Source organism: Nomascus leucogenys, chromosome 18 (assembly GCF_006542625.1).
Source record: "Nomascus leucogenys isolate Asia chromosome 18, Asia_NLE_v1, whole genome shotgun sequence".
Classification (NCBI taxonomy): domain Eukaryota; kingdom Metazoa; phylum Chordata; class Mammalia; order Primates; family Hylobatidae; genus Nomascus; species Nomascus leucogenys.
Genome location: NC_044398.1, coordinates 19,717,355 through 19,741,460, shown reverse-complemented (window position 1 = coordinate 19,741,460; position 24,106 = coordinate 19,717,355). Strand labels below are relative to the sequence as shown.

Sequence of the window (24,106 nt, the reverse complement as noted above, 5' to 3'; positions counted from 1 at the left end):
GTTTTGTCCCAATAGCAGTGAATTCAGCATCAGGCAAGATTTGGGGTGGGGTGAGGGATAAGGTGGCTGATGGCAGAGGGAGAACACCAGGAAGCAGCCGGTCATCAGCAATGACTACTGATACTCATTTATTGAACATTCACAGAGCATCTACTATGTATGGGGTACAGTATTAAGTGCTGGCAAGACAAAATGAATCAAGCTTTGAATCTGTATGTGGCGCTTGACAATTGTATGAGTCCTTCTTCAAGGATCGGGAGCCTTAAAGTGGTTTATAAACTCCGAACCCCAGGAAAGAATCAGAAATGCATGATGTAAGGGCAAGAATGACGGTGATGTTCTCTTTGCGAATTTGAGGATATTCAAACATTCCAGAGTGTTAGAACTGAACTCCCTTCTATGTATTTTTAGCATTTTGAGGAAGGTTACCGATGCACATGAAGTGCTCAGTCCTGTGCCTGGCACATAGTAAGTGCTCAAGTGGGACACAGCAGCAGTAACTGCTGTTATTTATAATAGGTTGGATTTGGTGTTGAGGAGGTTACTGTACCAAGGCATGAGAAGCCTCAGGTCAGTCAGAGAGAGGCAGGGCAGGGGACCCAGCAGGACCCAGCCCATCCTAGGAGATTTTGCTGTGATTCCATGATGTGAGATGCTTCGTGTGGCCATTCCAGTCCTTCCCTGCCTCAGTTACGAAAGGCCAGAAGAGCATCTTAGTTCCCTCTGATTTTGCCTCTGTTTGGGGCCTTCTCTCTAAATTCTTCAGGTGTTGCCCACTGGCTCTGATGTATGCTTTGGGCCAAACTGCCTTCCGAGAAATTCTCAACATGCAGGGGTATCCCTCCCAGAAGCCCCTGCCCACTATCCCTCTATGCCTGGCCAACTCAGTCCCTGCTGCTGTCCCCTCCCCGCAGAGGACCAGTGTCAAGCCCTTTCTTCTCCCCATGGCATTTCCTCCTCCCCCAACCCTGTGAGCTGCTTCATGGTCTTCTCCTCACTGCCCAGGACCTGTGGGTTCCACACAGACTCCCAGCAGGCAGGGAGAAGAGAAGCACTCTCCCAAGTCCTTCCCCCTCCTGCCACATTCCTCCCCAGCTCCCAGCCTCCCAGGACTGCCTGAGCCCAACTTTCTGAAGCACAATACTGAAACTGATTAAGAGCCACCCACTCTGATGATGGACAGGACACTTGAAGGCCATCAGACAACTGATGTGCTTTCCCCAATAAGTCAGGGAAGGGAGAAAGGCAAGCTTCTGCCTGGCCACAAATGTGCCCCCAACACTAGGACATGGCATTTGATAAGGATTTCTCTGAATCTTTGAAGTGCGAGAGGCAGTTGAGCAAATAATAGTAATCATGCTTACTAGGAATCAGAGAAGATGCTTATTAGGAATCAGAGAGAAGTTCCCAGGATTATCTCGAGGAGTCTCTACCCTGCCGGTGTCTGTTGTCCCTGTTTTTCAGACAAGGCAACTGAGGCACAAGGAGGTTAAATAACTCTCTGAAGGTCGTAAGGCTGGTCCATGTTGGAGATGGAATTCAAACCTACATCTTCTGTGGCTTCAAATATCCTGCCCTTAACCAGCATTCTATATGCTGAGCAAAAATCGGTTGTCATTGCCCAAGAGTTATAAGGGCAACAGACACAATCCTTGGAAACATGGGCTGCCCCACAAGCCCTGATGTGAACGGTCTCTCTGCCCAGGCCCCATCACCCAACCCTCGCCTCCACCCCATCTCATTAATCTTGGCATTCCTCTCCCGAAAACTTTCCCAGACCCCTGGGCCCAATCTTCTGGGCCCAGAGGGAGGGAGGGAGCTTCCCAGGGCTTCTGGACACCCTTTTAATTAACCCAGACGACCCTTTTCTCACCGGGTCCAGCTGAATCTTTTCACAGTCTCCTTGTCTCCCAGGGCAGCATCCTGGAACTGTGACTCCCACCCCAGCCCATTCACTCTCCAGCAAATGCGGTCCCTCATTTCCCATATGCTTAACATCTGTCGGCCTCTCTTCCCTGGCTTGGGGACCTGATTGAGGGTTACTTGGGTCCCTCGGCTTCTGGGGCCAGAGGAGTGCCTGCCAGAGAGCCCAGTGAGCACCCTGCCAGTGCCACCTGCCACTGTGGGTATCAAGGAGGCCACATGCTGAGCTGGCAGAGGCCAGTAGCAGACCCAAACTCTCTGCCATTACTTAAATATGATACCTTGTCTCCCCCAACTCTTCTTTAGGCCTTCCTTCCCCATCTCTAAAGAGGTACAGCGCATTCTAGTTCCTCAGGGAAACAGTGAAACTTCCTCATCTGTCATTCTTATGGCTTAACAATAACAGGCACCTAGAAAAGTAACAGGCACCTAGAAAAGTTCTCATAAGCTGTAACTTATCATTTGCATTCATGGTGGACAATGTACTTGAACCCGACACACTGCATGGTGCCCAGCAGGTCCTTACTACACAGCTGTTACACAGATGAATAGACACAGTTGAGGAGCAGGCCTAAGGATACAGAGGAAAGCACTAGAATAGACAGGTCAGGGGTCCGCCCATACAGAGCTAGTAAGGGGCAAAAGCTGATTTTTGTTCTAGATTAGACCAGTTCATTGTATTACACAGTATCACCTTGTGACCTTTGGCTTGTGCCTTCATTCCTTGCATGTAAGCATGTGTGTGTTGCATGTAGCCTAGAGGCCATATAGTGAACACACATTGCCTTAATCCAGCTAGCTATAGAAAATAAGATCTTACAATTATGGGGTCATTCATTCAGGTAACAAACATTTTTGTGTACCTGGGAAGCTGGGGACACAATGATGAACACAGCAAGCAAGGTACCTCCCCTTGACGGGCCGATGGTCCCTTTGACGCTGCATAGCACTTCATAACTTTCAAAACAGTCATGCCCATCATCTTATCTGACTTCACCACAGCCTGGTTCAAAGAGTATCAGGCCCATAAAATACTCTATGAACAAATGAATGGTGGGTGGACTGATGGATGTTGGGCAGGCAGGCCAATCAGTGAGTAGATGGAAGGCAACCACAGATATTGTCACTCCTGTCTTTCAAATGAAAAGTGACGGCCTGAGTGAGATGTGGCTAGAGCATGGCCATCAGGAAGAGCCTCTGGTCCCAGTCCTAGGAACATCCGTGGTCACCTGCTTGCAGGGCTGCTTACCTGGTGGGCAGTTACATCCTGGAGATGTCTTTGGGGCCTCCCGGCGCCTCCTTGAGTGGAGCTTCCATTTCTGTACAAGGAGACAGACAAGAGGAGTCACCAGGAGCTCGTAGACACCAAGCCCTGGAAAGCGGCTGTGGGCTGACGAGGAGGGCAGGAAGAGGGGGAAACTGGCAGAACTCTTCCTGGATCAAAGACAGGCAGTTAATGGCCTTCCACTGGCCACCGGGCATCTGGGTAATAAGAAGCAGACAAGAAAGCCCATCCTGGTAATCACAGTGTCTGATGTCTTTGGAGCACTCTTAAAGAAATTAACCCCAAACACAGGACCCTATAAACCAGTTGCATCTTCCTGCACCTCACGCTCATGTGCACATTGACATGCTTTTCTCAGCTCTCTGCTAATTGTTTCCTGCCTTGGACTGGGCTCCTGATGGACCCCTGCACAGGGACAGTGCCTTCTGTTCTTCTGGTGTCCCTTACAAAGCTAGCATTTGCAGGCGGGGCAGGGGTGCAGGAGTAGGGGGATGGCAAGGCTCTCTGCACCCCTCCACCAAATATCTTCCTCACTTCCCTTCAAATCACTGAGCCAACCTGGAAGGTCCCAAAGAGGTGGGAGCATCAGAGAGGTAGAACACTCCGACCCTCGGGGAGTTGTCATGTTCATGGTGGCAAGTGGAGAAGAGCATGTGTAATGACCTTGCATGCAGGATGCCCCTTTGTGTCAACTCTGCAGGCTTACGCTGCACAGGGCAATGTGACAAGGGTCTCATAAGGACTCTTACTTGATTCTTGCAACAAAGTTGGCCAGACTAGCAGTTAACAGGGATACTTCTAGAGCCAGGCTGACTGGACTAACACACAGTTCTCAGACTCTGGGTTAATAAGAGTCCTCACTTCATTGGATTACTGCAAAGTTAGAAAGATTATTGCACAGAAAGAATGGCACCTGATACCCAGGAAGTTCTCAATGAATGCTAGCTATTACCATATTCATTTCACAGGTGAGGGACTTGAAGCACAGAGAGGAGACTGCACCTGGCCAAGGTCAAGGCTGAAGTAAGGAACAGAGCTGGGATTCAAACCCACACAGTGATGCTCATGCAGCCATAGGAAGCTGGTTGCCCCAGGGCCAAATAGGCCTTTCAACGTATTTTATTTGGTTCCCACAGTGAGCTTTAAATCATTATTATTATTGAATTTGTTGCCAATATTTTGAAGTTGGTGGTTTCATATGCAAATCTGCATTTGTAATTTCTCTTGAAAAACTAACTGAAAGATCTGGCCACATGAAGCCTGTACTCTGGCTGCCCAGGACTCACTGCACCTGATGTACTATAGTCCCCACCCCAACAAGGTTGACCAGTTAGGATGACAGCCAGAGCTATTTGCTTCCTCACTACTGTGCAATTTTGCCACTCAGTGTGGGCCACAAGAGAGGCGAAGAAAGTAATATGGGAGGTGTCATAAGGGTGGTATCACCTCTGATTTGGGGGTGGGGAGGGGAGGTCAGAAAGCTTCACAAGGATTCAGAGCAAGTGGAGTGATTTGCTGAGGGTCACACAGCCAGGATGTAGTGGATCTGAGGTGTGAACTCATGCCTCCTGGCACAAAGCCTGCTCCACCTGCTGGAGGACGGTGAGTGCAAATGCCTGGGGAGGGAACACAGTGACAGATGGGATGGGTGGCTCTGAGAGCAGAAGGGGGCCGAGATCAAGGCAGACCAGAAGAGGGGAAACACCCCAAAGTGGGGACCCTCACTTAGAAAGGGGAGGCTGAGTAACAATTAGGTGGATGGATGCTGAGGCCAAGGTACAGGTGGGCACAGAGCGGCCGCTGGGTAAACAAATGAGCACACAGGCCAAAGTCTGGTGATAGCCCCTCTAGTGTCAAGCTCTGAGCCTGGCTCATGAACGCTGCTTTCCTGTAAGGGACTGTACGAGCCTGCCTCCACATCCCTCCCCACCAATCACCTGGGGGTCTGGCACCCAGAAGGCACATGACACAGGTCTGCTAAAGGACAAAACCAGTCAATGACTGACAAGCCAAGACCAGAGGAGTCGGTACATTTTGGCTAAAGGTTGTAACCATCGGAGTTGTCACCCACTCAGCAGCAGCACTGAGCAAGCTGCCATCACAGGGTTGGGCTGGAGACAGAGCTTGTGGCATGAGTGGGTGGCACCCCTGCTTCATCCCCATGGGGCACACCCCTAGAGGGGCATAACTTCTTGTGGAAGAAAAAATCAGTAGAAAAACAAAAAATATGTAACAGGCGGTGATAAATGCTGGGAAAAAAATAAAGTAAAGCAAGGGGACAGAGAGGGATGGAAGGTGGTTTTTTTCTACCACGGGGTCAGGGAAGGTCTCTCTTTGAGGGGACTTTGAGCAAAGACCCAGAGGAAGGTAAGAAAATGAGTCATGCGGTATCTGGAGGAAGTAAGAAAATGAATCCTTTGGTATCTGGAGGAAGTGTGTTCCAGGCAGAGGGAACAGCAGAGGCGAAGGCCCAGAGACAGGATTGTGCATGGAGCATCTGAGGAATAGGAAGGGGTGAAGTGTGGCTGGAGTGATCTGAGTGAGGACAGGGGATAGGAATGTGGGGGGGCAGGAAGGCAGGTCATTAAGGCAGGGGCAGAGACTTTGAATGTGTAACATGGATCCCTGCCACTGGTTCCGGGGCTTGTTGACAGCCATAAAGCACCACAGCTCGTGGGTGCTGTGGTGGGCCATCCAGGCTCCCAGGATTAGACCAGTGATTTAGCTGTTGGGAGTGTTGGCTGCTGATGGCTGAGCCTCTTTCTGGGAGCTGCTCTCAGCTCAAGGAAGCAGCCTTGATTAGGGTCACACTCTCCCCCAAAGGCAACCCATATTCAATTACTGATAGATGGGAGGAATGCAGACCTGGCCCCTCTGCCTCAATTTGGACTGACTCTAGGGCCACCCCAGCTACGGAGCTCCCACAGGACCAGCTGGGGCCTCTGTCATGACTCTATCACAGCTCAGCCCCTCCTCTGCCCAACTCTGCTTCCCTCACTCCCCCTCGTATGTTGATGCCAATAAGTCAAATAAGTAAGTCATCTACTCGTAGACCTCCACTTTGGAGACTGTTCCCTTGGGAACCCAACCTAAGGCAGAGACCTCCATGTGACTTTCACATTTCCTGAGACTTCAGGTTCAATGCTTTTGTTCAATAGATCCTATATTTATTTTCTACTAATTGTGAGACTGCAAAATAGAGAATGAGTCACAGTCCATCAGCAAACAGCTGAGCTTGGGGTGGGAGAAGCATGCTCAGATGTGTGCAGGTGACTGTAGACTTTGGAGGGCTTGGGTGTTGAGTCGGGAGTGGGAACTGTGAGGGTTAATTTTATCGGTTAACTTGCCTGGGCTAAGGATGCCCAGATAGCTGGGAAAACATTCTTTCTAGGTATGTCAATTAGCACTGGAATTAGTAGACTCAGGAAAGAAGAGCGTCCTCACCATAGTGGGTGGGCATTATCTGATCTGTTGAGAGCCTGAGTAGAACAAGATAGAGGAAGGGAGACTCTGCTCTCTCTGCTTGAGCTGGACCATCCATCTTCTCCTGCCCTTGAACATTGACTCCTCCTGCACCACAACTGGTTCTTGGCCCTTCAGGCTTGGACTGGAATTTACACCATTGGCTCTCCTGGCTCTCAGGCCTTCAGGTTTAAGTGGAGCTACACCACTGGCTTTCCTGGGCCTCTTTCTTGCAGATGGCAGATTAAGGGACTTATCTCCATAATCACATGAGCCAATCTTTTCTGATAACTCGCTTTCTGTGCATCTATATACAGCCTATTGCTTCTGTTTCTCTGGAGAACCATGACTAATAACCGGGCCTTGTGTGCCCAGGTAAGGATTCTAGCATGGAGGAACCATTCAAAGGTTTTAAGCAAGGAGGTCATGTGGTCAAATTTGGGTGGTATAAAGGGCACTCCAGCAGCCTGTTGAGTATAGACCAGTGAGACCGCTTGGGCTGAGGTCCTCTCTGGAGGATGTCATGGTCATCACCCAATGGAGAGATGTGGGAGGAAGAAGGAACTGGGCACTGGATGGATTTGAGGTGGTGGTGGGAGCCAGGCCCTGCCTTGGGCAGCCAAGATGCCACCCCTAGGACATAACAGCGGCAAAAGCAGGTTGCAGGAAGATGGCGAGTTTGTGGATCCCAGCAGGGTAGGCACGGGCAGCTCTGGAGTTTGGGAGAGAAGGCAGATGGGAAAGGTGGACCCGGAAATCGGGAGCCTTGATTGGAGGGGATGGAGACATCTGAGCAGGCAAAGCTACCACAGGCACAGCTAGAAAACCAGGTCAGTTCAGGGTGTAAGTGTTTTCTTGGCCTGCCCAGAGTTTATTTTGAAAGAGTATTAAATCTCAACAGCACCATGACCCATCCACAGTCTAGGCTTCAACACTCTGCCCACGGATCTCCATTTCCCAAGGACCTAACACCCCGGCCCCAGGGACCCTCGAATCCCACCGGGCCTTCAACCTGCGGGTCCTACCAACTTTTTACTGTCCATCACCACCATGTGTCACTTCCCTCCGTGCCCGGCTCAAATTCTGTGGCCAGTGATTATTACCACCCTCTGTCTGCACCCTCCATTGCCTTGACACCCGCCCCATTCACTAAGCCACAAGCCTGGCTAGATCCAACATCTCCTCCTACCTCACACCTGCACACAGGCAGCAGGGTAAAGCGGGAGAAACACACAACCTCGATGACTGATCTTACTTTAAATTCACGATCCAGATCTCAAACGGAAGCCGAGCAATCATTCTGTGGTTCCCTCAACCCTTCACCATTGCACTGTCCTGGGAGTTTTCGCACTTCCTCTCCCCAAACCACCAACGCCCCCTCCCCCAACTTCATTGTCAACTGATGACCTTGAGAAGAAAAGCAAGCAGAAGAGGGCTTCCAGAGGCAGCCACCACTACACGTGCCGTCCATCTGCATCTGCGCCTGCCAGCACCCTTCTCTCCTCCTGAGCTCCCCATCTGTGCTTCCACGAAAGCCAACCCCTCCTGTTGCCAGCAAGTCCCCTGCCTTCCTGACTCATCAATCCCCTCCTCTAGATTGGATCATTTACATCAGGGGCCAGCAAACATAAATATTTGAGGCTGTGTGAGACACATGATCTCTGTCACACCTACTCCACTCTTCCATCGCAGGCCAAAGCAGCCATAGTTTGGAAACAAATCAGTGTGGCTGTGCTCCCATAAAAAATATATATTTACAAAAACGGGCTGCAAGCTGGATTTAGCTGTAGTTAGCCCACCCTCACGGAATCATTATGCAAATATGCTGTTGTTGTTCCCAGGATAAAAATGGAAAAAAGAAGAATAATTCTCTTTTGATTCTGGTTAGCTCTTTCCCTAGAAAAACTCCTGGATGACAACCTTCGCTGCCTCCTACGTCTCTCCTGGACCACTCCTACCTGGCTCTTCCCCTACTGTCCCCTAAGAACTGTCCTGCAGGTTGCCAATGACCTCCGGGTTGCCAAATCTGGTGGACAGTCCTCATGCCTCCTCTCAGCCAGGCTGCAGTCTTTGCTCACCCCTCCTCCTCCTTGGGGCACTTCCTGCCCTTGGCTCCCAGGACATGCACTCTCCCTACTTCCCTTCTACCACCCTGGCTATGCCCTCTCAGTCTTGTGTGGATTCCTTCTTATCTACTTGATGTCTAAATGTTGGAGGTCACAGGGTCCACATCCAGGGTCTCACTTCTTTCTCTAGACACTGGCTCCCTAGGGTACCTCATCCAGTCTGATGCCTTCAAAGCCATCTATGCAGGATGATGCCCTCCAACCTATACCTTCCTTCAAAACTTCAGATGCATCTATCTGGCTGCCGGCTTGATATGGCCATTCATAGGCATCTCAGAATTAGCCTGGCAAAACTGAGCTTCTGATAGACTCTCCCAAGTCCTCCCTGGACCTGCCCCTAGCATCAACTTCCCCATCCCACCAGTTGCTCAAAACCTCACAATTATCATTGATGTCTATTTCTCTCACCCTACACCCATTCCATTAGCAATTCCTGTTCTTTACGTGCCAGACACATCCGAGATCTGACCCCTTCTCACCACCTCCATGACTACCACCTGGTCCAAACCTCGTTATCTCTGGCCTAATTACTGTGATAACCTTCTAACGAATGCCCGACTTCTGCCCGTGCCCCTGCAGACCTTTCTCAACACGGCAGCCAGGGTGATCACACAGGCCTCTGAAGCTCTCATACGTGCTAGGCTTTCTTCTACCTCAGGGCCTTCACACTTACTGGGCTTTCTGCCTGGGTATTCTCTTCCCAGCTACCTACCTGGCGTGCTGTTAGGCCTTCCTCACCTCCTGCACCCCTTCCCCCAAAATTCTTCCTCCCCCAGCATGCTCCCTTGTTTTTCCTTAGGATTTTTTTTTTTTTTTTTTTTTTTTTGCTTATTTATCTTACTTATTGTCTCTTTGTACCAGTAGAATGTAAGTTTGACAAGGACCTGGATACTTTGTTCTGTTCTGTTCTATTCACTGTGCCTAAAACAGGGCTTGGCACATAGTAGGTGCTCAATAAATATTGGTTGTTCACACATCAGGAGATTTCACATCCAGTTCTGGTCTCTCTTGCACGATGGGAGACCTGGCAACACTGAGCATGTACAATCAGGTGGTGCTGCATGGTGGTTGCCCCTTTCAGATGGATATGTGCCATCTAGGCTATGAAAGTACTCTCTCTCCAAAGCCAGCTTCACCTACTTAGGCCACCAGCCTGGCCCCCTTGACATCTGACTTTGAGACCCATGGTGAGACACCCCCAAGATGAGGCCCTAGGGTGGACCCTCAGCTACTCTGGGCAGAGAAGCCTTTTTTTTGCCCCTGCTGGCAGCCAGGGCCTCCTGGAATGCCCTATGTGGCCAGAGCTGAAACATCACCTGCCTAATCGGTCGCAGCTATTAAAATGCCTGTATCAGTATCAAAGGGAAAATGCCAGGCAGCTACTCACTCCCCCCAGAGAATATGGCTCCAGCCTGGCCTTGGGTTTAGGGAACACTCCCTCCCTGTGCCTCAGCCTCAGGGCTTTTAAAGGGTCCTAGCTCAACCCGGGCTTCTGCAATATGTGGGGTGAGTCCAAGCTGTGGCATAGACACAGCCCAGAGGGAGAAGCCAGGTGAGATCTGCAGCCGTGACCTTGAGCCTGGCACGTGCCTTCAGGGGAAATCTACAAAATAGGGATATGACCCACCACCCCCTGCCAACCTCCTGAGTGCCGTCGTGGAGACTGAATGAGACAATGCAGAGGCAAGTGCCTGGGAAACCACGGAGCATTGATCAATTTTTGGGTTGAATGATTGAATAAGAGTTAATATTAATTATAACAGCTATGCACATTGAACACCATATATCAGCCACTGCGCTAAGCACTTCAGGTGGAAAATATCATTTAATAATTGATTTTTGATATTATTAGTGCATGCCTCCTATTCCCTTGGAGGCTGGAGTGGGACTTTCTTTTGGGTTGGCACAGATGGCCCCCAAACTCCAGCAAAGCATCTATTGTAGGCAGAGCTTGGCAGTGCTGAAATCATATATCAGCTTGACTATACTTGGGAGTGCCAGAGCCTTGGGGTCTAGTCCCAACTCTCCTGCTAACTGTGTATTAAGCAAAATCTAAAACCCCTCTGGACCTTGATTTTCTTATCCATAAAATGGAGATAATCTAAGTGATCTGCTAGTCTGCTAGACTGCACAAGACAGCTGGCAGGATAAAATGAGATGAGGCCAGAAAACAAACAGAGGTATCCAGATGTGAGGAGGGTGAGCACCTGTTTTGCCAGCTTGTTTTGCCTGGTGGCCAGGTGAAGGCCACTTCTCTCTTGAGCCAGTGCTAGGCCTGCCTCCTCCCACCTGCTGTAATGAGGCTGGCCTGACCCCTGCTGCCCTGGCTCCATGGCGTGCACCACAGCGACAAGTGGTCAAGTTTCCTGCACTTGCCATGTCCCTCCTCCTCCTGGGAAACTCAGAGCCCCTCTTCCGGAAAGGGAGGGTGAGTGAGGAGGGTCTGACCTGTAGCCCTGCCTTTCGACCCTGAGAACTAGGAGTTGAAGGAAGAGGAGGTGCCCACTGAAATGACCACAGCAGGCAAAGCTCCGGCCCCTGTGCCAGCACTCTGATCACAATGCCTGGCACAGGGCGGGGGCTTGATCCCATCTGCTAGAGGCCTTTTGGTCATCCTGCAGCATAACTGCTGCTGGGCTGGCTTCCCCTCTGCAGACTGAGCTGGCCCTCAGATGTCGGGGGCCCGGGTCAGATGTCTCGATCCACACTCGAACCGAATTACTTACTTTTAGGTCAGCCCTCTAGGACTCATCCTTGTGGTCCCAGGAGGAGGTGGGCTTTGGCAGAATTGGGATAAATGGGCATGGGGGAGGGCGGGCATTTCCGTGAGGAGGTACAGAGGCAGGATCTGGCTGCTCAGTGCTGGCTCCATGGGCTACATCCCAGGGACTGCAGGAGAGGGCTGGCTCCACAGAAGAGGCTAAAGGGACAGGCCCGCATGTAGCCACATGCCCCAGGACACAGGCAGCTTGGCAGGGTGAAATCAAAGTGGAGGAAATCAAGACATCCAACCCACACCCACCAGAACTGGACTTGCATGGGCTGCTGCAGGGGCTTGTGTGCTGGGGACAGGGAGGGGGTGCCACAGGGTTGCCTTAGGAGCTGTCTTCTCCCTACCTCAACAGTTCCCTTCATGCAGTGGACTTGGCACCTGATCATAGACTCCCAGGGCCATGAAACAGGGGCCTGCGGGTCCTCCAGATACCACATACTGCCTCTGTCTCCCTCTGCCTCCCTGTCTCACCAGAACCACAGACAGATGTGGCACCAGGCTCTCTCGTGCAGGAAAAAAGTCAGGGACAGGAGGCATATACCCCTGTGAGCTTTGCAGCCTTCATAGGAGGAAGTCCTTCCTTCTAGCTAACCCAAGGCCCTGCTGCTGCCACAGGGAGTCAAGGAGCCAGGCCCCAGAACTGATGGTGTACGTGGAAGGCAGATTGGCAACGGGCCCAGGACCTCAAGGATCTCAGGGGTTCAGGGGTCATCTCTGGGCCTGGTGCAGGATAAGGCAGGGGCCCCCCACCACAAAGAGGTCCTGGGGTGAATGTTGGGGACCTCTTTCCTCTTTTCCTGCCTTTCACAAATGGGTATTGACTATCTACAGTGTGCTAGGGATTAATGTTGGGAACCTTGCTATGCAAAGCAGACACTGAGGCTGCTCCCATGAAGTTTATACTCTAGGGAGGGAAGCAGAAGAGCCTACAAACCACACACATCAATGTGGAGCAGCCATTGTCATCAGAGCTGTGGCCAAAAGGGGCAAGGTGCTGAGAGCCAGCCGGGGCATGGACTAGTCTGGCTCATGGCAGAAAAGTGAGACATGAGCCAAGATCTGAAGCTGAGCAGTAACTCACCAGGTGAGGGGCCCAGGCACAGGGGAGAGGCTGAAAGCTAACCCAATAATGCGCTTCTTAGGAGCCAGGCAAGCATCTTGCATGGATTAGGTTGGTGCAAAAGTAATTGCAGTTTTTGCCATTACTTTTAGTGGCAATTAAAAGTAATTACTTTTGCACCAGCTTAATGTTAATTCATCCAGCACTCACTGCAACCCATTTCATGAGCAAGGCAACTAAGACAGAGAGGGGCCAAGTAACCTGCAAGACAGCACACAGCCTGGAAGGACAGAGGCAGAATTTGAACGCAGGAAGCCTGGCTCAGAGCCCACACCTTGACTCTATGCCTGTGAGAGGTGAAACTTGGCTCTTTCAAGGAGATTGGATAATCTATTACTGGAGTACCAGTCACTACTCATAGCACTTTATATCTTAACTTTTTCTAATCCTAAAAACAACCCTTATAAAAGTACTCTTATTATCATTACCCTTATTTTACAGAGGTATAACCTAAGGCACAGAGAGCTTTAACCTGCCCAAGGTCACATAGCCAGTAATTGGCAGAGCTGGTCTTGAACCCAGCCATCTGGTTCCAGAGTCTGTGCTCCTAGCCTTGACAGCGTGCCACCATGTAGCTGGACTCCAGAAGCAAGGGCAGGTGAGCCATGAGGCTGGAGAGAGTGACAACGGCTGCACCTGAAGGCCACACGGGTCGCATTTAGCAGCGCAGTCTCTAGCCTGAGAGCAATAGGGAGTTACTGAAGAGTTTAATCAGGGAGATGGCGTGATTGCACTTAGTTTTTTAAAAGGTCCCCACTGGCTGCTGTGTGGATAAGAGAGTCAGGACAGCATGGGTGAGAGCAGATGAGTTAGGGGGGCAGCTCGGGCCGGGGAGGGCAGGCAGGGATGGAGAGGAGAGGACAGGTCTGCAGAGGCTGAGAAGGTGTGGGCAGGAGGGCCAGGGTGGGTGTGGCTGGAGGTCAGTGTCCTCACATAAGAAGGGATGCTGGTGAGGGGTGGATTTCCTGCTCAGTTTAGACATGTAGAGTTTGAGGTGCTTTCCAGACATGCTGGAGTTGTGGGTTGGTGGGTGTAGAGATTGGCTGGGCCTCTGATGACATTAAGAGCCAGAGATGCCCTACCATGGAACAGTCAGCCATATAAGGTAGTGAGCTCCCCATCACTGAGGTGTGTAAGCTTGAGGACCAAGGCTGCTGTAGGAAATTCCTAGAGCAGCACCTGACTTATGAAGGCCCTTCCTGATTCTATGGAGTCGGGTGAGGCTGGAGGTGTCAGGAGCACCCTCTGACCTCCCATGTCACAGAGCTTCCCCCAACCCCAGGAAACCTCAAGTGCCAGTTCAGGGGGAGGTGGATGAAGCTATTCCTGGAAGAGCCCTGGCAAATGCCCCTTTAACCCAGCCCCCTTTCTGCATCCCTGTCACAAGAGGTCACCCTTTCTGACCTGCCCTACAGGCCACCTTATCAGAGCATGACCTGGTGCCAAAGAGGTGCCTTCACAGAGCATCTACAGCCTGACAGAGGGCAGCATGTGCAAAGTCCCTCTATGGCAGAAGCTCAGGCCCCACAACAGCCTTTAGGGGCAGCAAGCTTCTCCTGCTGCAACCCAAAGAACAGAAAAAAAACCGAAGCGCCTGAAGGGAAGGGGGGTGGGCAGGAGGAAGGAGCGTGTGGGCAGAGGGAAATGCCTGGACGAATGCTCAAAGGAGAATGACCAAGACTTGAGGAGGCAGGCAAGGCTGGGGTGGGAGTGAGGATGAGAAAGGGCCAAGGAGGCAGAGGCCCAGCCTACATGGGCCCCAGCCATGTAGGGTTTCAGGAAAACCCACAATAGCCGCCAGGCAAGGAGACAGGGGCCCAGTGTCCCCTCAAAGGCCATGCCCAGCCTCTCTGGCAGGCAGTTCTGCCCCTTTGTGCTCAGCTGGCCCTTGCTCTTTGAAGGACCAGGGGAGCACCCCCTGCCAGCAGGCCCACCCCTTCCGCCACAGACAGCGTCTCTGCAAGGAGGCCCCACACCCAGGGCTGTGGATGGGAGAGCGGGAGTGTCAGCAGGGGCTGCTGCTGGGGCCTGCCAGCGGCCCAGACAACACCCAGTGCAGCTGGTGACCCCATCCACCCTAGCCTCCCCAGACCCAGGCCTCAGTTTCCCTTAGAGAAGCCTGCTGACTTCCCTCTGACTGAGGGCTCAATAGACTATTTCTGGGAGGGGCAGAACCCAACCCAAAGAGGTGGGAGAAGGATTTCTGAGGCTTCCTGGAGGGCAAACCTCAGTTGATTTTGTTTTTGGAAAACAACAGCGAAAAGCCTGCTGCTTGCCCTTCTTCAAACCTCCCAGTGCACACAGAGACTTTTGTTGACATCTCACCGTGAGCCTTATCACTGCCCCTCAGCCCCTTGAGCACTGCTTGGCATCCAGGTAAGGGGGTCTGGGTTTCACTGCACAGGGAGCTCCAGGCACTGGGCCACACAGACTCTCTCTCTCTCACTCTCTCTCTCTCTCATTCTCAGGGCCTGCCAGGTCCAGCCACAGAACACGATCACCCATGGAGCTCGTTAGACACTTACAGCCAGGCCCTACCCACAGACATCTGCAGCAAGTATTGGGAACAATTGGCCTGGGATGTTTTGAAAGCTCCCCAGGTGATTCTAATGCAACCAGCATCACCTGTACAAGTGCAAGCCTTTGAGGACATCTGGATCAGATGAGAAGGAGCAGAGAGTAGCTTTAAAATGTTTAGTGACTTCAGATCTTTTACCCCTCTCTGGCTCTAAAAGGGAGCATTCAGGCAGCTGATACAAACAGACAGACAGACACTACACAGTACGGTAGAAGAACAGCAAAGGCGGAGTGATCAAATAGGATCTGGGATCAAGGCTCATACAAAAGCCTTTGCCACTGGCTGAACCCTAGATTTGCTGCTAAGCTTCCTAGTGGCCAGTTCAGAGTCCGAGAGACAGGAACAAACCCATCCATCCTGGGAAGCCCAAGCATTCCAGGGGCCAAGGCTGGACAAGGGCTTCCCTCAGGGTACTCATCACCAAGGCCTGATGTAATTAGCAACACTCACAGTGTCTTTCTTGCGACAAAGATGGTGGTGCGGCCCTGACGCCAAGGCAGTTCAGTAAACACTGCCTCTGGGAGCCAAACCAAACTGAACAGATCCCCAGCCCCTGGCTGGTTTGACTGGCCTCAGCAGAGTTAGAGACGTATGGTACTTCATACAGACAAGTATATCCTAGTGTCTGAGGATGCCAACTGTGGGCCACACTGCCAGATTTCAAGGCCTGGGCCACCGTGCCGGATATCAAGGCCTAGCTCTGCTACTCACTTACTGTGTGATCATGGGAAAGTTGCTTAACTTCTCTGTGCCTCTATTCTCTCTTCTGTAAGAAGGGAATAGTAACAATAGTAACTATTTCATAGGATTATTGTGAGGATTTAGTGAATCAATAGATGTAAAGGTCTTTGAATAGTCCCTGGTACACAGTGTAAGTGTAAGCTCAATACACAGTGTAAACTCAGCAAATATCAGCTACTAATAAAAGTTGTGGACAAGGTGCATGCAGCCCCATATTACCTCCTCCAATGATGAGCGAGGTGGCAATGGTTACAGGTGCCATTAGCCAAATGATTTCATTTAATCCTACAACAACCCCGTAAGGGGGATGTCATCATCTCCATTTGTCAGATTAGGGTACTGAGGCTCAGGTCACACAGTTAGTGGCAGGGGTTCAAATGCTATGGTGTTGCCTGCTTCACCATTTTGCCACCCCCCGACTCTGTAAAGAAAAACCTTGGCAGGCAGCTGGGGCAGGTAAAAATGAAGCTCCTGACCTTGGGAGTAGAGGATGGGAGGGGGTGGGTGCCCCCACCTTCTCTGCCCAGTGGGGAACACATCACTGAGCCTTTCCTGCTCTCCCAGCCAGGACAAGGCACGCAGCCTGGACACACAGAGGTCAATCATCTCATCCTCTGCTGGTTGCTGAGAAACACCCGCTGAGCAAATGCTGAGCCTATTGCTGGGTCCAGGGCTGGAGACGTTGTGAGGAGAGCTGACTAATAAACCTTCCCCAGCCTCTAGCAGGGGGACCTTATGTCAACAGCTAATTTGTGAGAGCTGCCTACTATGTGCAAAGTCCTGGGCTAGACTTAATAAGGGACCCAAGACTGCACGCATCTATCCCTGTCATCGGGTCATGTGTGGTCACATGGAGAGACTGCTGTACAACGTGGTTGGGTTGAACCATCAATGGCAAATGGATTTCCTCTTGTGCACTGACTCTAATGGACGGGAGCGGCAGCCTGGTTTGCCGTTCTCTGTGCCACTGGGGGACTGTGCCGAGGATTCTGAGGCCTACCTAGGCTGAATGGGAAAGAGCGTGTTGAGCGATGAGTAGCATCTGCTATGGTTTGGGATAAGGAAAGCCAGCAACACATGCTATGTCTATTTTCCTTCTCTGAGCTAAATGTCTGGCACAACCAAGGAAGAGCAACAGGAAGTTGGAGCAGGGAGAGGGCCCACACTGGGTTGGAGTGGTTCAAGGAGGCTTTCCAGAGGGCAGTGGGGCAAGTCTAGAGTGATTAAGAAGAAGGGGAGAAGACATCTTTCTGGGAGTTACCAAACCGTAAAGCTGTGCTTACGCAGATGGAATGGTGTTTGAGATGCTTTTGGTTTTCCCCACCACCTTCCTATGAGGGTTGGCTGCCTCCTGAGGTCCTCAGTCTGTTCAGAGCTATCTGCTAGTTCGAAGACCTTTGGAGAAGCTGCAGAGCTCTAATAATTCTCCCTGCCTTTATAGTAAGCACCTGTTATTAAAAAAACAAAATCTAGAGTTATGAAATAGCTTTTCGTCTTGAACACCAACTCTCACTAGTAAGTAGCAGCTTCCTGGAACACCGTTGAAAAGGATTCTGAGGCTGCATGTAAGCTCCATGGGAAAGTGTGCAGCAATTGATTAATAATGTCTGCTGAGGGCCCTGGAATGGGGAGCAGTGCACACCCAAGCCATGTATGGGCCACTGCTGACCTAGTTAATTGTCTGGAAAGGGGAAGGTGTGGTGGAGGAGAGATGCCTGCTGGGGGCTGGATCCCACCCCTGACTCCTCTGGTACCACCTTGTGCTGGCTGCATTTGAGGAAACCTGGATCCAGAGTCTGTCCATATACTGAGGTCCAGGCAGCTGGGGTCAGCACAGGACACTGTGCACAGGTTACCCACCCCAGCACACGTGTACTTCCCCTTTAAGAGTCTCTTCCCATCTTCATCCCAGCATTTCAGTCCTGAAGGACCCCATCCACAGCCCCAATCTTTCAGCTGCTGCTTTGATCCCTCCCCTACATCTGTCCCCTATATCTCTTTGCCATTACTTTCAATGGCAAAAACTGAAATTACTTTTGCACAAAAATCACACACCGTATAAATGTGAGACACGTTATTATAATTGTTGTTATTTTTAGGGATGAAGGGGTCTTTCTGGTGTTCCTCAACATTTTAGCCTGGAAGTTTCAACCACTTCCTCTCCCAGGAGATTCCTTAACATCCAAAGGAATGAATCACAGATAGTGGGAGGGAGGTACAGTGACATCAGTCTTCTCATCTGTAAAAGGGGATGGTGTGAATGTCAGTCTCTTAGGGAAGTTGTGAGGACTGAAAGAGATATAGTGGTGACATGCATAGCATTGGCCCCGTATGTACCCTATAACTACGGGACATTTCTATTCATTTCTGATGTTATTATTGGGGTTGGGGAGTCCACCTGGCATCTCTCAAAACTCACCTTAAAGGTGGCTGCTGAGACCCTCTTCTGCTTCCCCTTGGGCCTAGAAAATGGACTTGGCTCTTTTTTTTTATTTTTATTTTTTGAGACGGAGTCTTGCTCTGTCGCCCAGGCTGGAGTGCAATGGCTCGATTTCAGCCCACTGCAACCTCCGCCTCCCAGTTCAAGCGATTCTCCTGCCTCAGCCTCCCGAGTAGCTGGGATTATAGGCGCCCGCCACCATGCCCGGCTAATTTTTGTATTTTTTAGTAGAGATGGGGTTTCACCATGTTGGTCAGGCTGGTCTTGAATTCCTGACCTCAGGTGATCCACCCACCTTGGCATCCCAAAGTGCTGGGATTACAGGCGTGAGCCACTGCACCCAGCCCAGCATTTGGCTCTTTTAAATTCCACTCCCTTCTCATTCACTACACATGGCTGCCCAGTCCTAGGTGTCATCTGATTTTCTCCATTTGGGACATTCCAGCTTCTTTCTTCACAGCAAGCAAATCAAATAACAGGCAGCTGGAGTGCTCGTTAAGGGTCCCAGACCAGGAGAGAGGCGCTGATGGGGGAAGAGTTGGGGCCTGAGGTCTGGAAAGCACACTCCTGGTTCCCCCACAGAGCCGGCTCCCGCCATCCTCCAATCCTGGCTCTGCACAACCCCCGTCATGGGCTGGTCCCCTCGGATCTGCCTCTGGCTCCCCTCTCAGGCCTCCCGTCCTCCTGGGTCCCCTTGGCCGGCCCTCCCTGCAGCTCCCTCTCTCTTCTGCCTCATAGACACAGTCTCTGTGCCCTCACCTGCTTTCCCCATTGGCATGGGAGTCCCGCCCCCAGGCCATTGCACAGGCCGTGTGCCTCACCAGGCTTGCCCTCCCCAGTGTCCTTCTCCCATTCTTTAGGAAGTGGCCCAGTCCTGCCTGTTCCAAAGATTGCCTGCCCCAGATCCCTAAGAGCCCTCCCTGAGCACTCATCTGGTCTTGTGCATGGCCTTTGGTGATGGCACCTTTTAGTGAAGTCTCCGATCTGCCCCCAATCCCAGGAGGGAGGCAGGGCCTAGATTTTATGGGAGATGAACCTGAAGTGCAGGGGTGTAGCATGGCTTGCCTAAGGCCACACGACTGGCAAAGCCCAGCTAGAATCCTGGTCTTGGCCTCCAAACTCACCAGGTGCCTGTGTGCCCCATGAGGACAGGGACCTTCTGCACCTCCATTTTGGAGAATTGTTTTGTAACAAAACCATTTCCCCTCTTTTGTCTCTGAATTTTCCTCTCCTGTGGCAGGTTTCTGCCTGTCCCAATTCTCTGCCTTACCCATTGCTCTCCTCTGCCCTTTGCTCAGACCTTTGCTCAGACCTGGGAGAACACACCTACACAGGGAAAGGCCCAGGATGGTCCCCTCAAGTTGCTCTGCAGGCCCGGAAGCTGCTCGTAGCACAGTGCTGGCCAATAGAACTTTCTGCGAGGATGTACAAGTTCTTTCTCTCTACTGTCCAGCTCCATAGTCCCTAGCTGCAGTGTCCACTGAGCACTTGAAACCAGGCTGTTGCAACAGACAAGCTAAAATTTAAATTTTATTTAATTTTAGTTAGTTTAAATATAATGAGTTGCATATGACTAGCAGTTACTGTATTGGACAGCTCAACCCTATGGTGTCCCTCCAGGAGCACAGACAAGTGCCCACAGATAAGGCCACTCACAGACAAGCCCCCACAGATAAGGCCACTCACAGACAAGCCCCCACAGATAAGGCCATCCACCTTTGGGACAGCTCCCTTCCTCTGGCTCCAGCATCTTTCACTATTGACCTCAGCCACCATTTCCAGTCACCCCTCTCTGACCCTACTTTCACCCCCACTCATTGTCCCCTCTGGCCTGCAGCAGCCTCCTGTTTGGCCTTACTGCTTTGCCAGCTGTAAGCACTCACTCTAGAGGCATAACTGCCTTCCTCAAAACCCTTCAATGGCTCCCCATTACTCTTATTTAGATGTAACTTTCTCTAAGGCCCCTCTTGAACTGGGCTGCCCGTGTCTCTCCAGCCACATCTCCTACTTCCTCACACTCCCAGTCCTCAGGGGTCCTGGACTTCCCCCAGTTCTCCCAATTCCCCCTGGCCCCCAGCCTCAAAGCCTGTTCCGTTTGTCCCCTTAGAACAAGGCTTCACATTCACCCGCTTTTGCCTAGCAAACTCCTATTCATCCTTCAGCTCTTCATTTGAAAATCACTTCCCTAAGGAAGCCTGCCATGACTGCCACCACCGTCAGACAATGTTGCATGTAATGCATTCCCCAGGCCCCTCTCTTCTTTCACTATTGTAGTTTTTTTTTTTTTTTTTTTTTTTGCACACGACATGGTCACTGCCCATTTTCTTCTTTGTGCACTACTTCCCTGTATGTAAGTTTAGGAGGGCAAAAGTGTCTCCCACAATGCCTGACCCACAGCAGGCTCTCAGTAAACATTTTCTGAATGAATGAATGAGAATAGGCCAAAAAAAAAAAAAACAGGTGGCAGGATACAGTGCAAAGAACATTGTATACAGGACCAGGAGGCTGAGGTTCTAGTCCTGGACCTCATCGTGTGACTCTGGGCTCAATTTCCCCATCTGAAAAATGGGGTTCAGTTCAGATGCTCTCTGGGATAACTTTCATATCTAGCAGTTGAAAAGATTACATTCAGTAGGGTAAATATGGAGCTGCAGCTTGGAGGGAAGGAACGAGCATGTCGGATACAATAGTTAGCCCCAAGGCCCCTAGAGTATGCGACTTGGCATGGCTAAGTCTGAAGCAACGGAAGCAAGAAGGTGGGAAAGGCCAGGGCATGGTCAGGCCAGCAGGAAGATCTGGGAAGGGGAAAGCATGGAGAGAGGGGCTGCACTAAACCCTGAAAATCAGATGCTTATCCCTCAGCAGCCAGGACCACCAAGATACCTGGAGGAGCTCTCACTGCCCTGACACCTTCTTCACCACCCAGCCAGTCTGGGCTCACACTGCCTGACCCAGAGATGCCCCACCTCCACCCCAGGCCCATGGGACCATGGGCGGCCCGATGGAGTTCTCCGGATTCCCTGGAGCCTGGCAGGGCATGGGAATGAGCTGATAGCAGCAGTCATGGGTGCACCACTAGCACCAGTATGCTTGCCCTGTGACCGCCCTCTCTGCTCTGGCCCTGCAATCTCCTTCTCCTTGGCCACCCTGGAGAACTGCTCCAGCAGGTGCCAGCCTGGCAGAGGCAGCTGAGAGGAGCCTGGCTGTAGGGAATTGGTACATCTTGCCAAAATGCTCACAGCACCCCACCCACCACAGTTAGAGCTGTGCTCCAGTGTTTGCTACATCAGCACTGTTTTGCATGTTCAGAGGGGTTGGAGCGCTTGTCCCAAGCTTCCAAGTAGCAGAGCGGGGATAAAAACCCAGGGTTGCTGAACTCTACCACCGTGATCTTTGCTGCTGCACACTCCCTCCAGCTAAGTAAGAGATCCTCTCCCATTTCTTCTCCATGGAAACCTTCCATGGCCAGGATCTGCTCCAGGACCTCTTCCCAGACTGCTGTGGTCCCCACCTGCCTGTCCTCCTCTCTATCTGGGCCCTGGATCCCTTGTGCTGTCCAGATTCCCACAGACCATCAGGCCTCACCCTGTGAAGGCCCAGCCTTTCCTCTGGTGGCACAAAGAGGCTGCATGTCCCTCCTTCCTGGGGAGGGGACAGCCTTTTCCTGTATTCCCAAGATTGCCATAGCTACCTGACACGCTAGTAGCGTTTAATCTACTTGGATCAAGAAAATTTGGAGAATGGGAGAAAGCACCCTTTCTCTAGAAAAATAAGAAACCTGGTTTAGGAAAAAGAAGGTGTGGACTAATTTGTGGCCAAGGACAGCAGAGCCAGGCGACCCACACTTGGACCCTAGCGGCCTGGGCCAGTGAGCAGAGACCAGGGCACCACCCCCTGCAAGAACTGTCCCCACTCCCCGCACCCCTCGGGTTCTTAAGGGGTGGAGGGGGAGGGCCATGGGGGCTCAATAAGCCTCGGCCTGGGCCTCTGGGCGGGCTTCCCGCTGCGTGGGCGCGGGGCGGCTGTCACACCACCCCGGCCGGGTCCCGAAAGGGAGGAGTGGAGCTTGCCCGCCTCCGCGCGCCTCCGCGCGCCCAGCCTTCCTCCACCTGCCCGGCGCGCCGAGGGCGCTCCCAGCGCTGGAAGCCGGGAGCGCTTGCCCGAGGCGGGAGTCGCGGGGTCATGCTCTTGCCCACCAGGTCCTCCGAATCTCTGGCAGGGCAGCGTCTGTCCGTGTCCCCGACCCCTCCCGCAGACAACTCGCGCGAACCTGGGGCTCGCAGAGAGCGATCGCCCGCTGACACGGGCTGAACAGTCTGGAGGCTGCGCGAGGGGGCGCCGCGGGGAGGGATAAAAGCCAGCAACAAAGAGCACAGACCTCGTCCAGCAGTTGATTGACTCGTCCCAAAATAGCCGTCTCCATTTGCTGCTCCCCGCGCTCCGCTTCCAGGCGCAGCACCCGGGCCTGCAGCTCCGCCGTCCGAAAGTGGGCGAGCAGGCTGAGTGCCAGTGAGCAGAGGGCCAGGGCCAGCAGCCCACACGACCCTGGACTCGGCAGCCGTGCGCCGCGCTCCGCCCGCGCCGCCGCCAGAGCCACCGTCCCGGGCGCGCCCAACTCCCCAGGGCCGTGGGCACCGGTGGCTGCCGCTTTGTGGGTGCGCTCCGCTACCATCCTCTCGCGTCTTGAGAACCAATAAATAAATAAATAGAATAAATAAAGGCGAGAGCCGCTGCCAAAAGGCTCTATCCAAACTGCGGGGCAGGGGGAAAGGGCTTGTATCGCTGGAAAACGTCCCTTTCCGTTGCTCCCGGCAAAGAGGACGGAAAAATTAGCCGTAGGAGGGGAAGTGCCGAAAAAGCACAACCAGCGGTAATTGGGGTACACCTAGGTGAGAAAAAAGTTATTTCGAAGAACGTTCCAAGTCCAGGAAAGTTAGGGGAATCTGACCGGCTCTCCTTCTCTCCGCCCAGTCTTTCCCTTCAAGTGTCTGCAGAGCAGTTGGTGCCGCGCTGTCAGTCCTTCTGGGCGCCTCGTGTCTCCCGGGCCAGTCAGTTTCAGTCCCCGGGCTAAGGGGCGCACATGGAGGGCCCCATGGGCAGAGGTGGGTCGTGGCGGCTGGCGAGGAGCGCTGGGGCCGATTCCGGCGCCTCTGTAACTTGACACACTCCCTGCGGCGGCACGGATCGGATGAGCAATCCGTGCTACTTCCCAAACTAATCTCTCCCGCCCCCCTCCCTCTTCCTCCTCCTCACTCCTCCTCCACCTCCCGCGGGGCCGACGGCTTGGATTTGTTTATTTATGCAAACTCGCCCGGGGTGGGGGGCGTGGTGAGCAGGTCCGGCGGCCCCAGCCCGCCGGCCCGGGAGCCCCTCTCCCGCGCTCCCCGTGGTCTTTGAAGTGACACTTGGGGTTATTTATAGGCAGGAAGCGGGTGTGGAGTGGAGCTGGGGCTGCACTTCTCTCTCTTTCTCCGGATTCACACTGAGGGCTTGTTTGGCCTTCCACGGAGGCGGTGGGGCAGGGACCACTCCACCTTTCCCAGCTCTTGAGACCCTCCAGGAACTCGACTGAGTTATTGTCAGGGCTTGTGGGTGGATCTCCACGTCCTGATCAGGACTACCTGATCCCTTCAGCCACCGCTCCTCTACTCCCAAGCC

At 52.4% G+C, this 24,106-nt stretch overlaps 1 protein-coding gene across 12 annotated transcripts in view; it reads right to left on the bottom strand.

Moving 5' to 3' along the window:
• Nucleotides 1-23,638, bottom strand: part of COL13A1 (collagen type XIII alpha 1 chain) — a 157,058-nt gene extending 133,420 nt beyond the window's left edge. For 11 of the 12 annotated variants that reach the window (XM_030797968.1, XM_030797969.1, XM_003258175.4 and 8 more), the window contains exons 1-2: nucleotides 22,827-23,638; nucleotides 3,173-3,242 (exon numbers count right to left, since the gene is read on the bottom strand). In XM_030797968.1, coding sequence (XP_030653828.1) covers nucleotides 3,173-3,242; nucleotides 22,827-23,120 — 364 coding nt within the window. In that variant the 5' untranslated portion in view covers nucleotides 23,121-23,638. The remainder of the gene's footprint in view (nucleotides 1-3,172; nucleotides 3,243-22,826) is intronic. The other variant, XM_030797976.1, reaches the window with a different exon arrangement.
• Nucleotides 23,639-24,106: the final 468 nt, after the last annotated feature.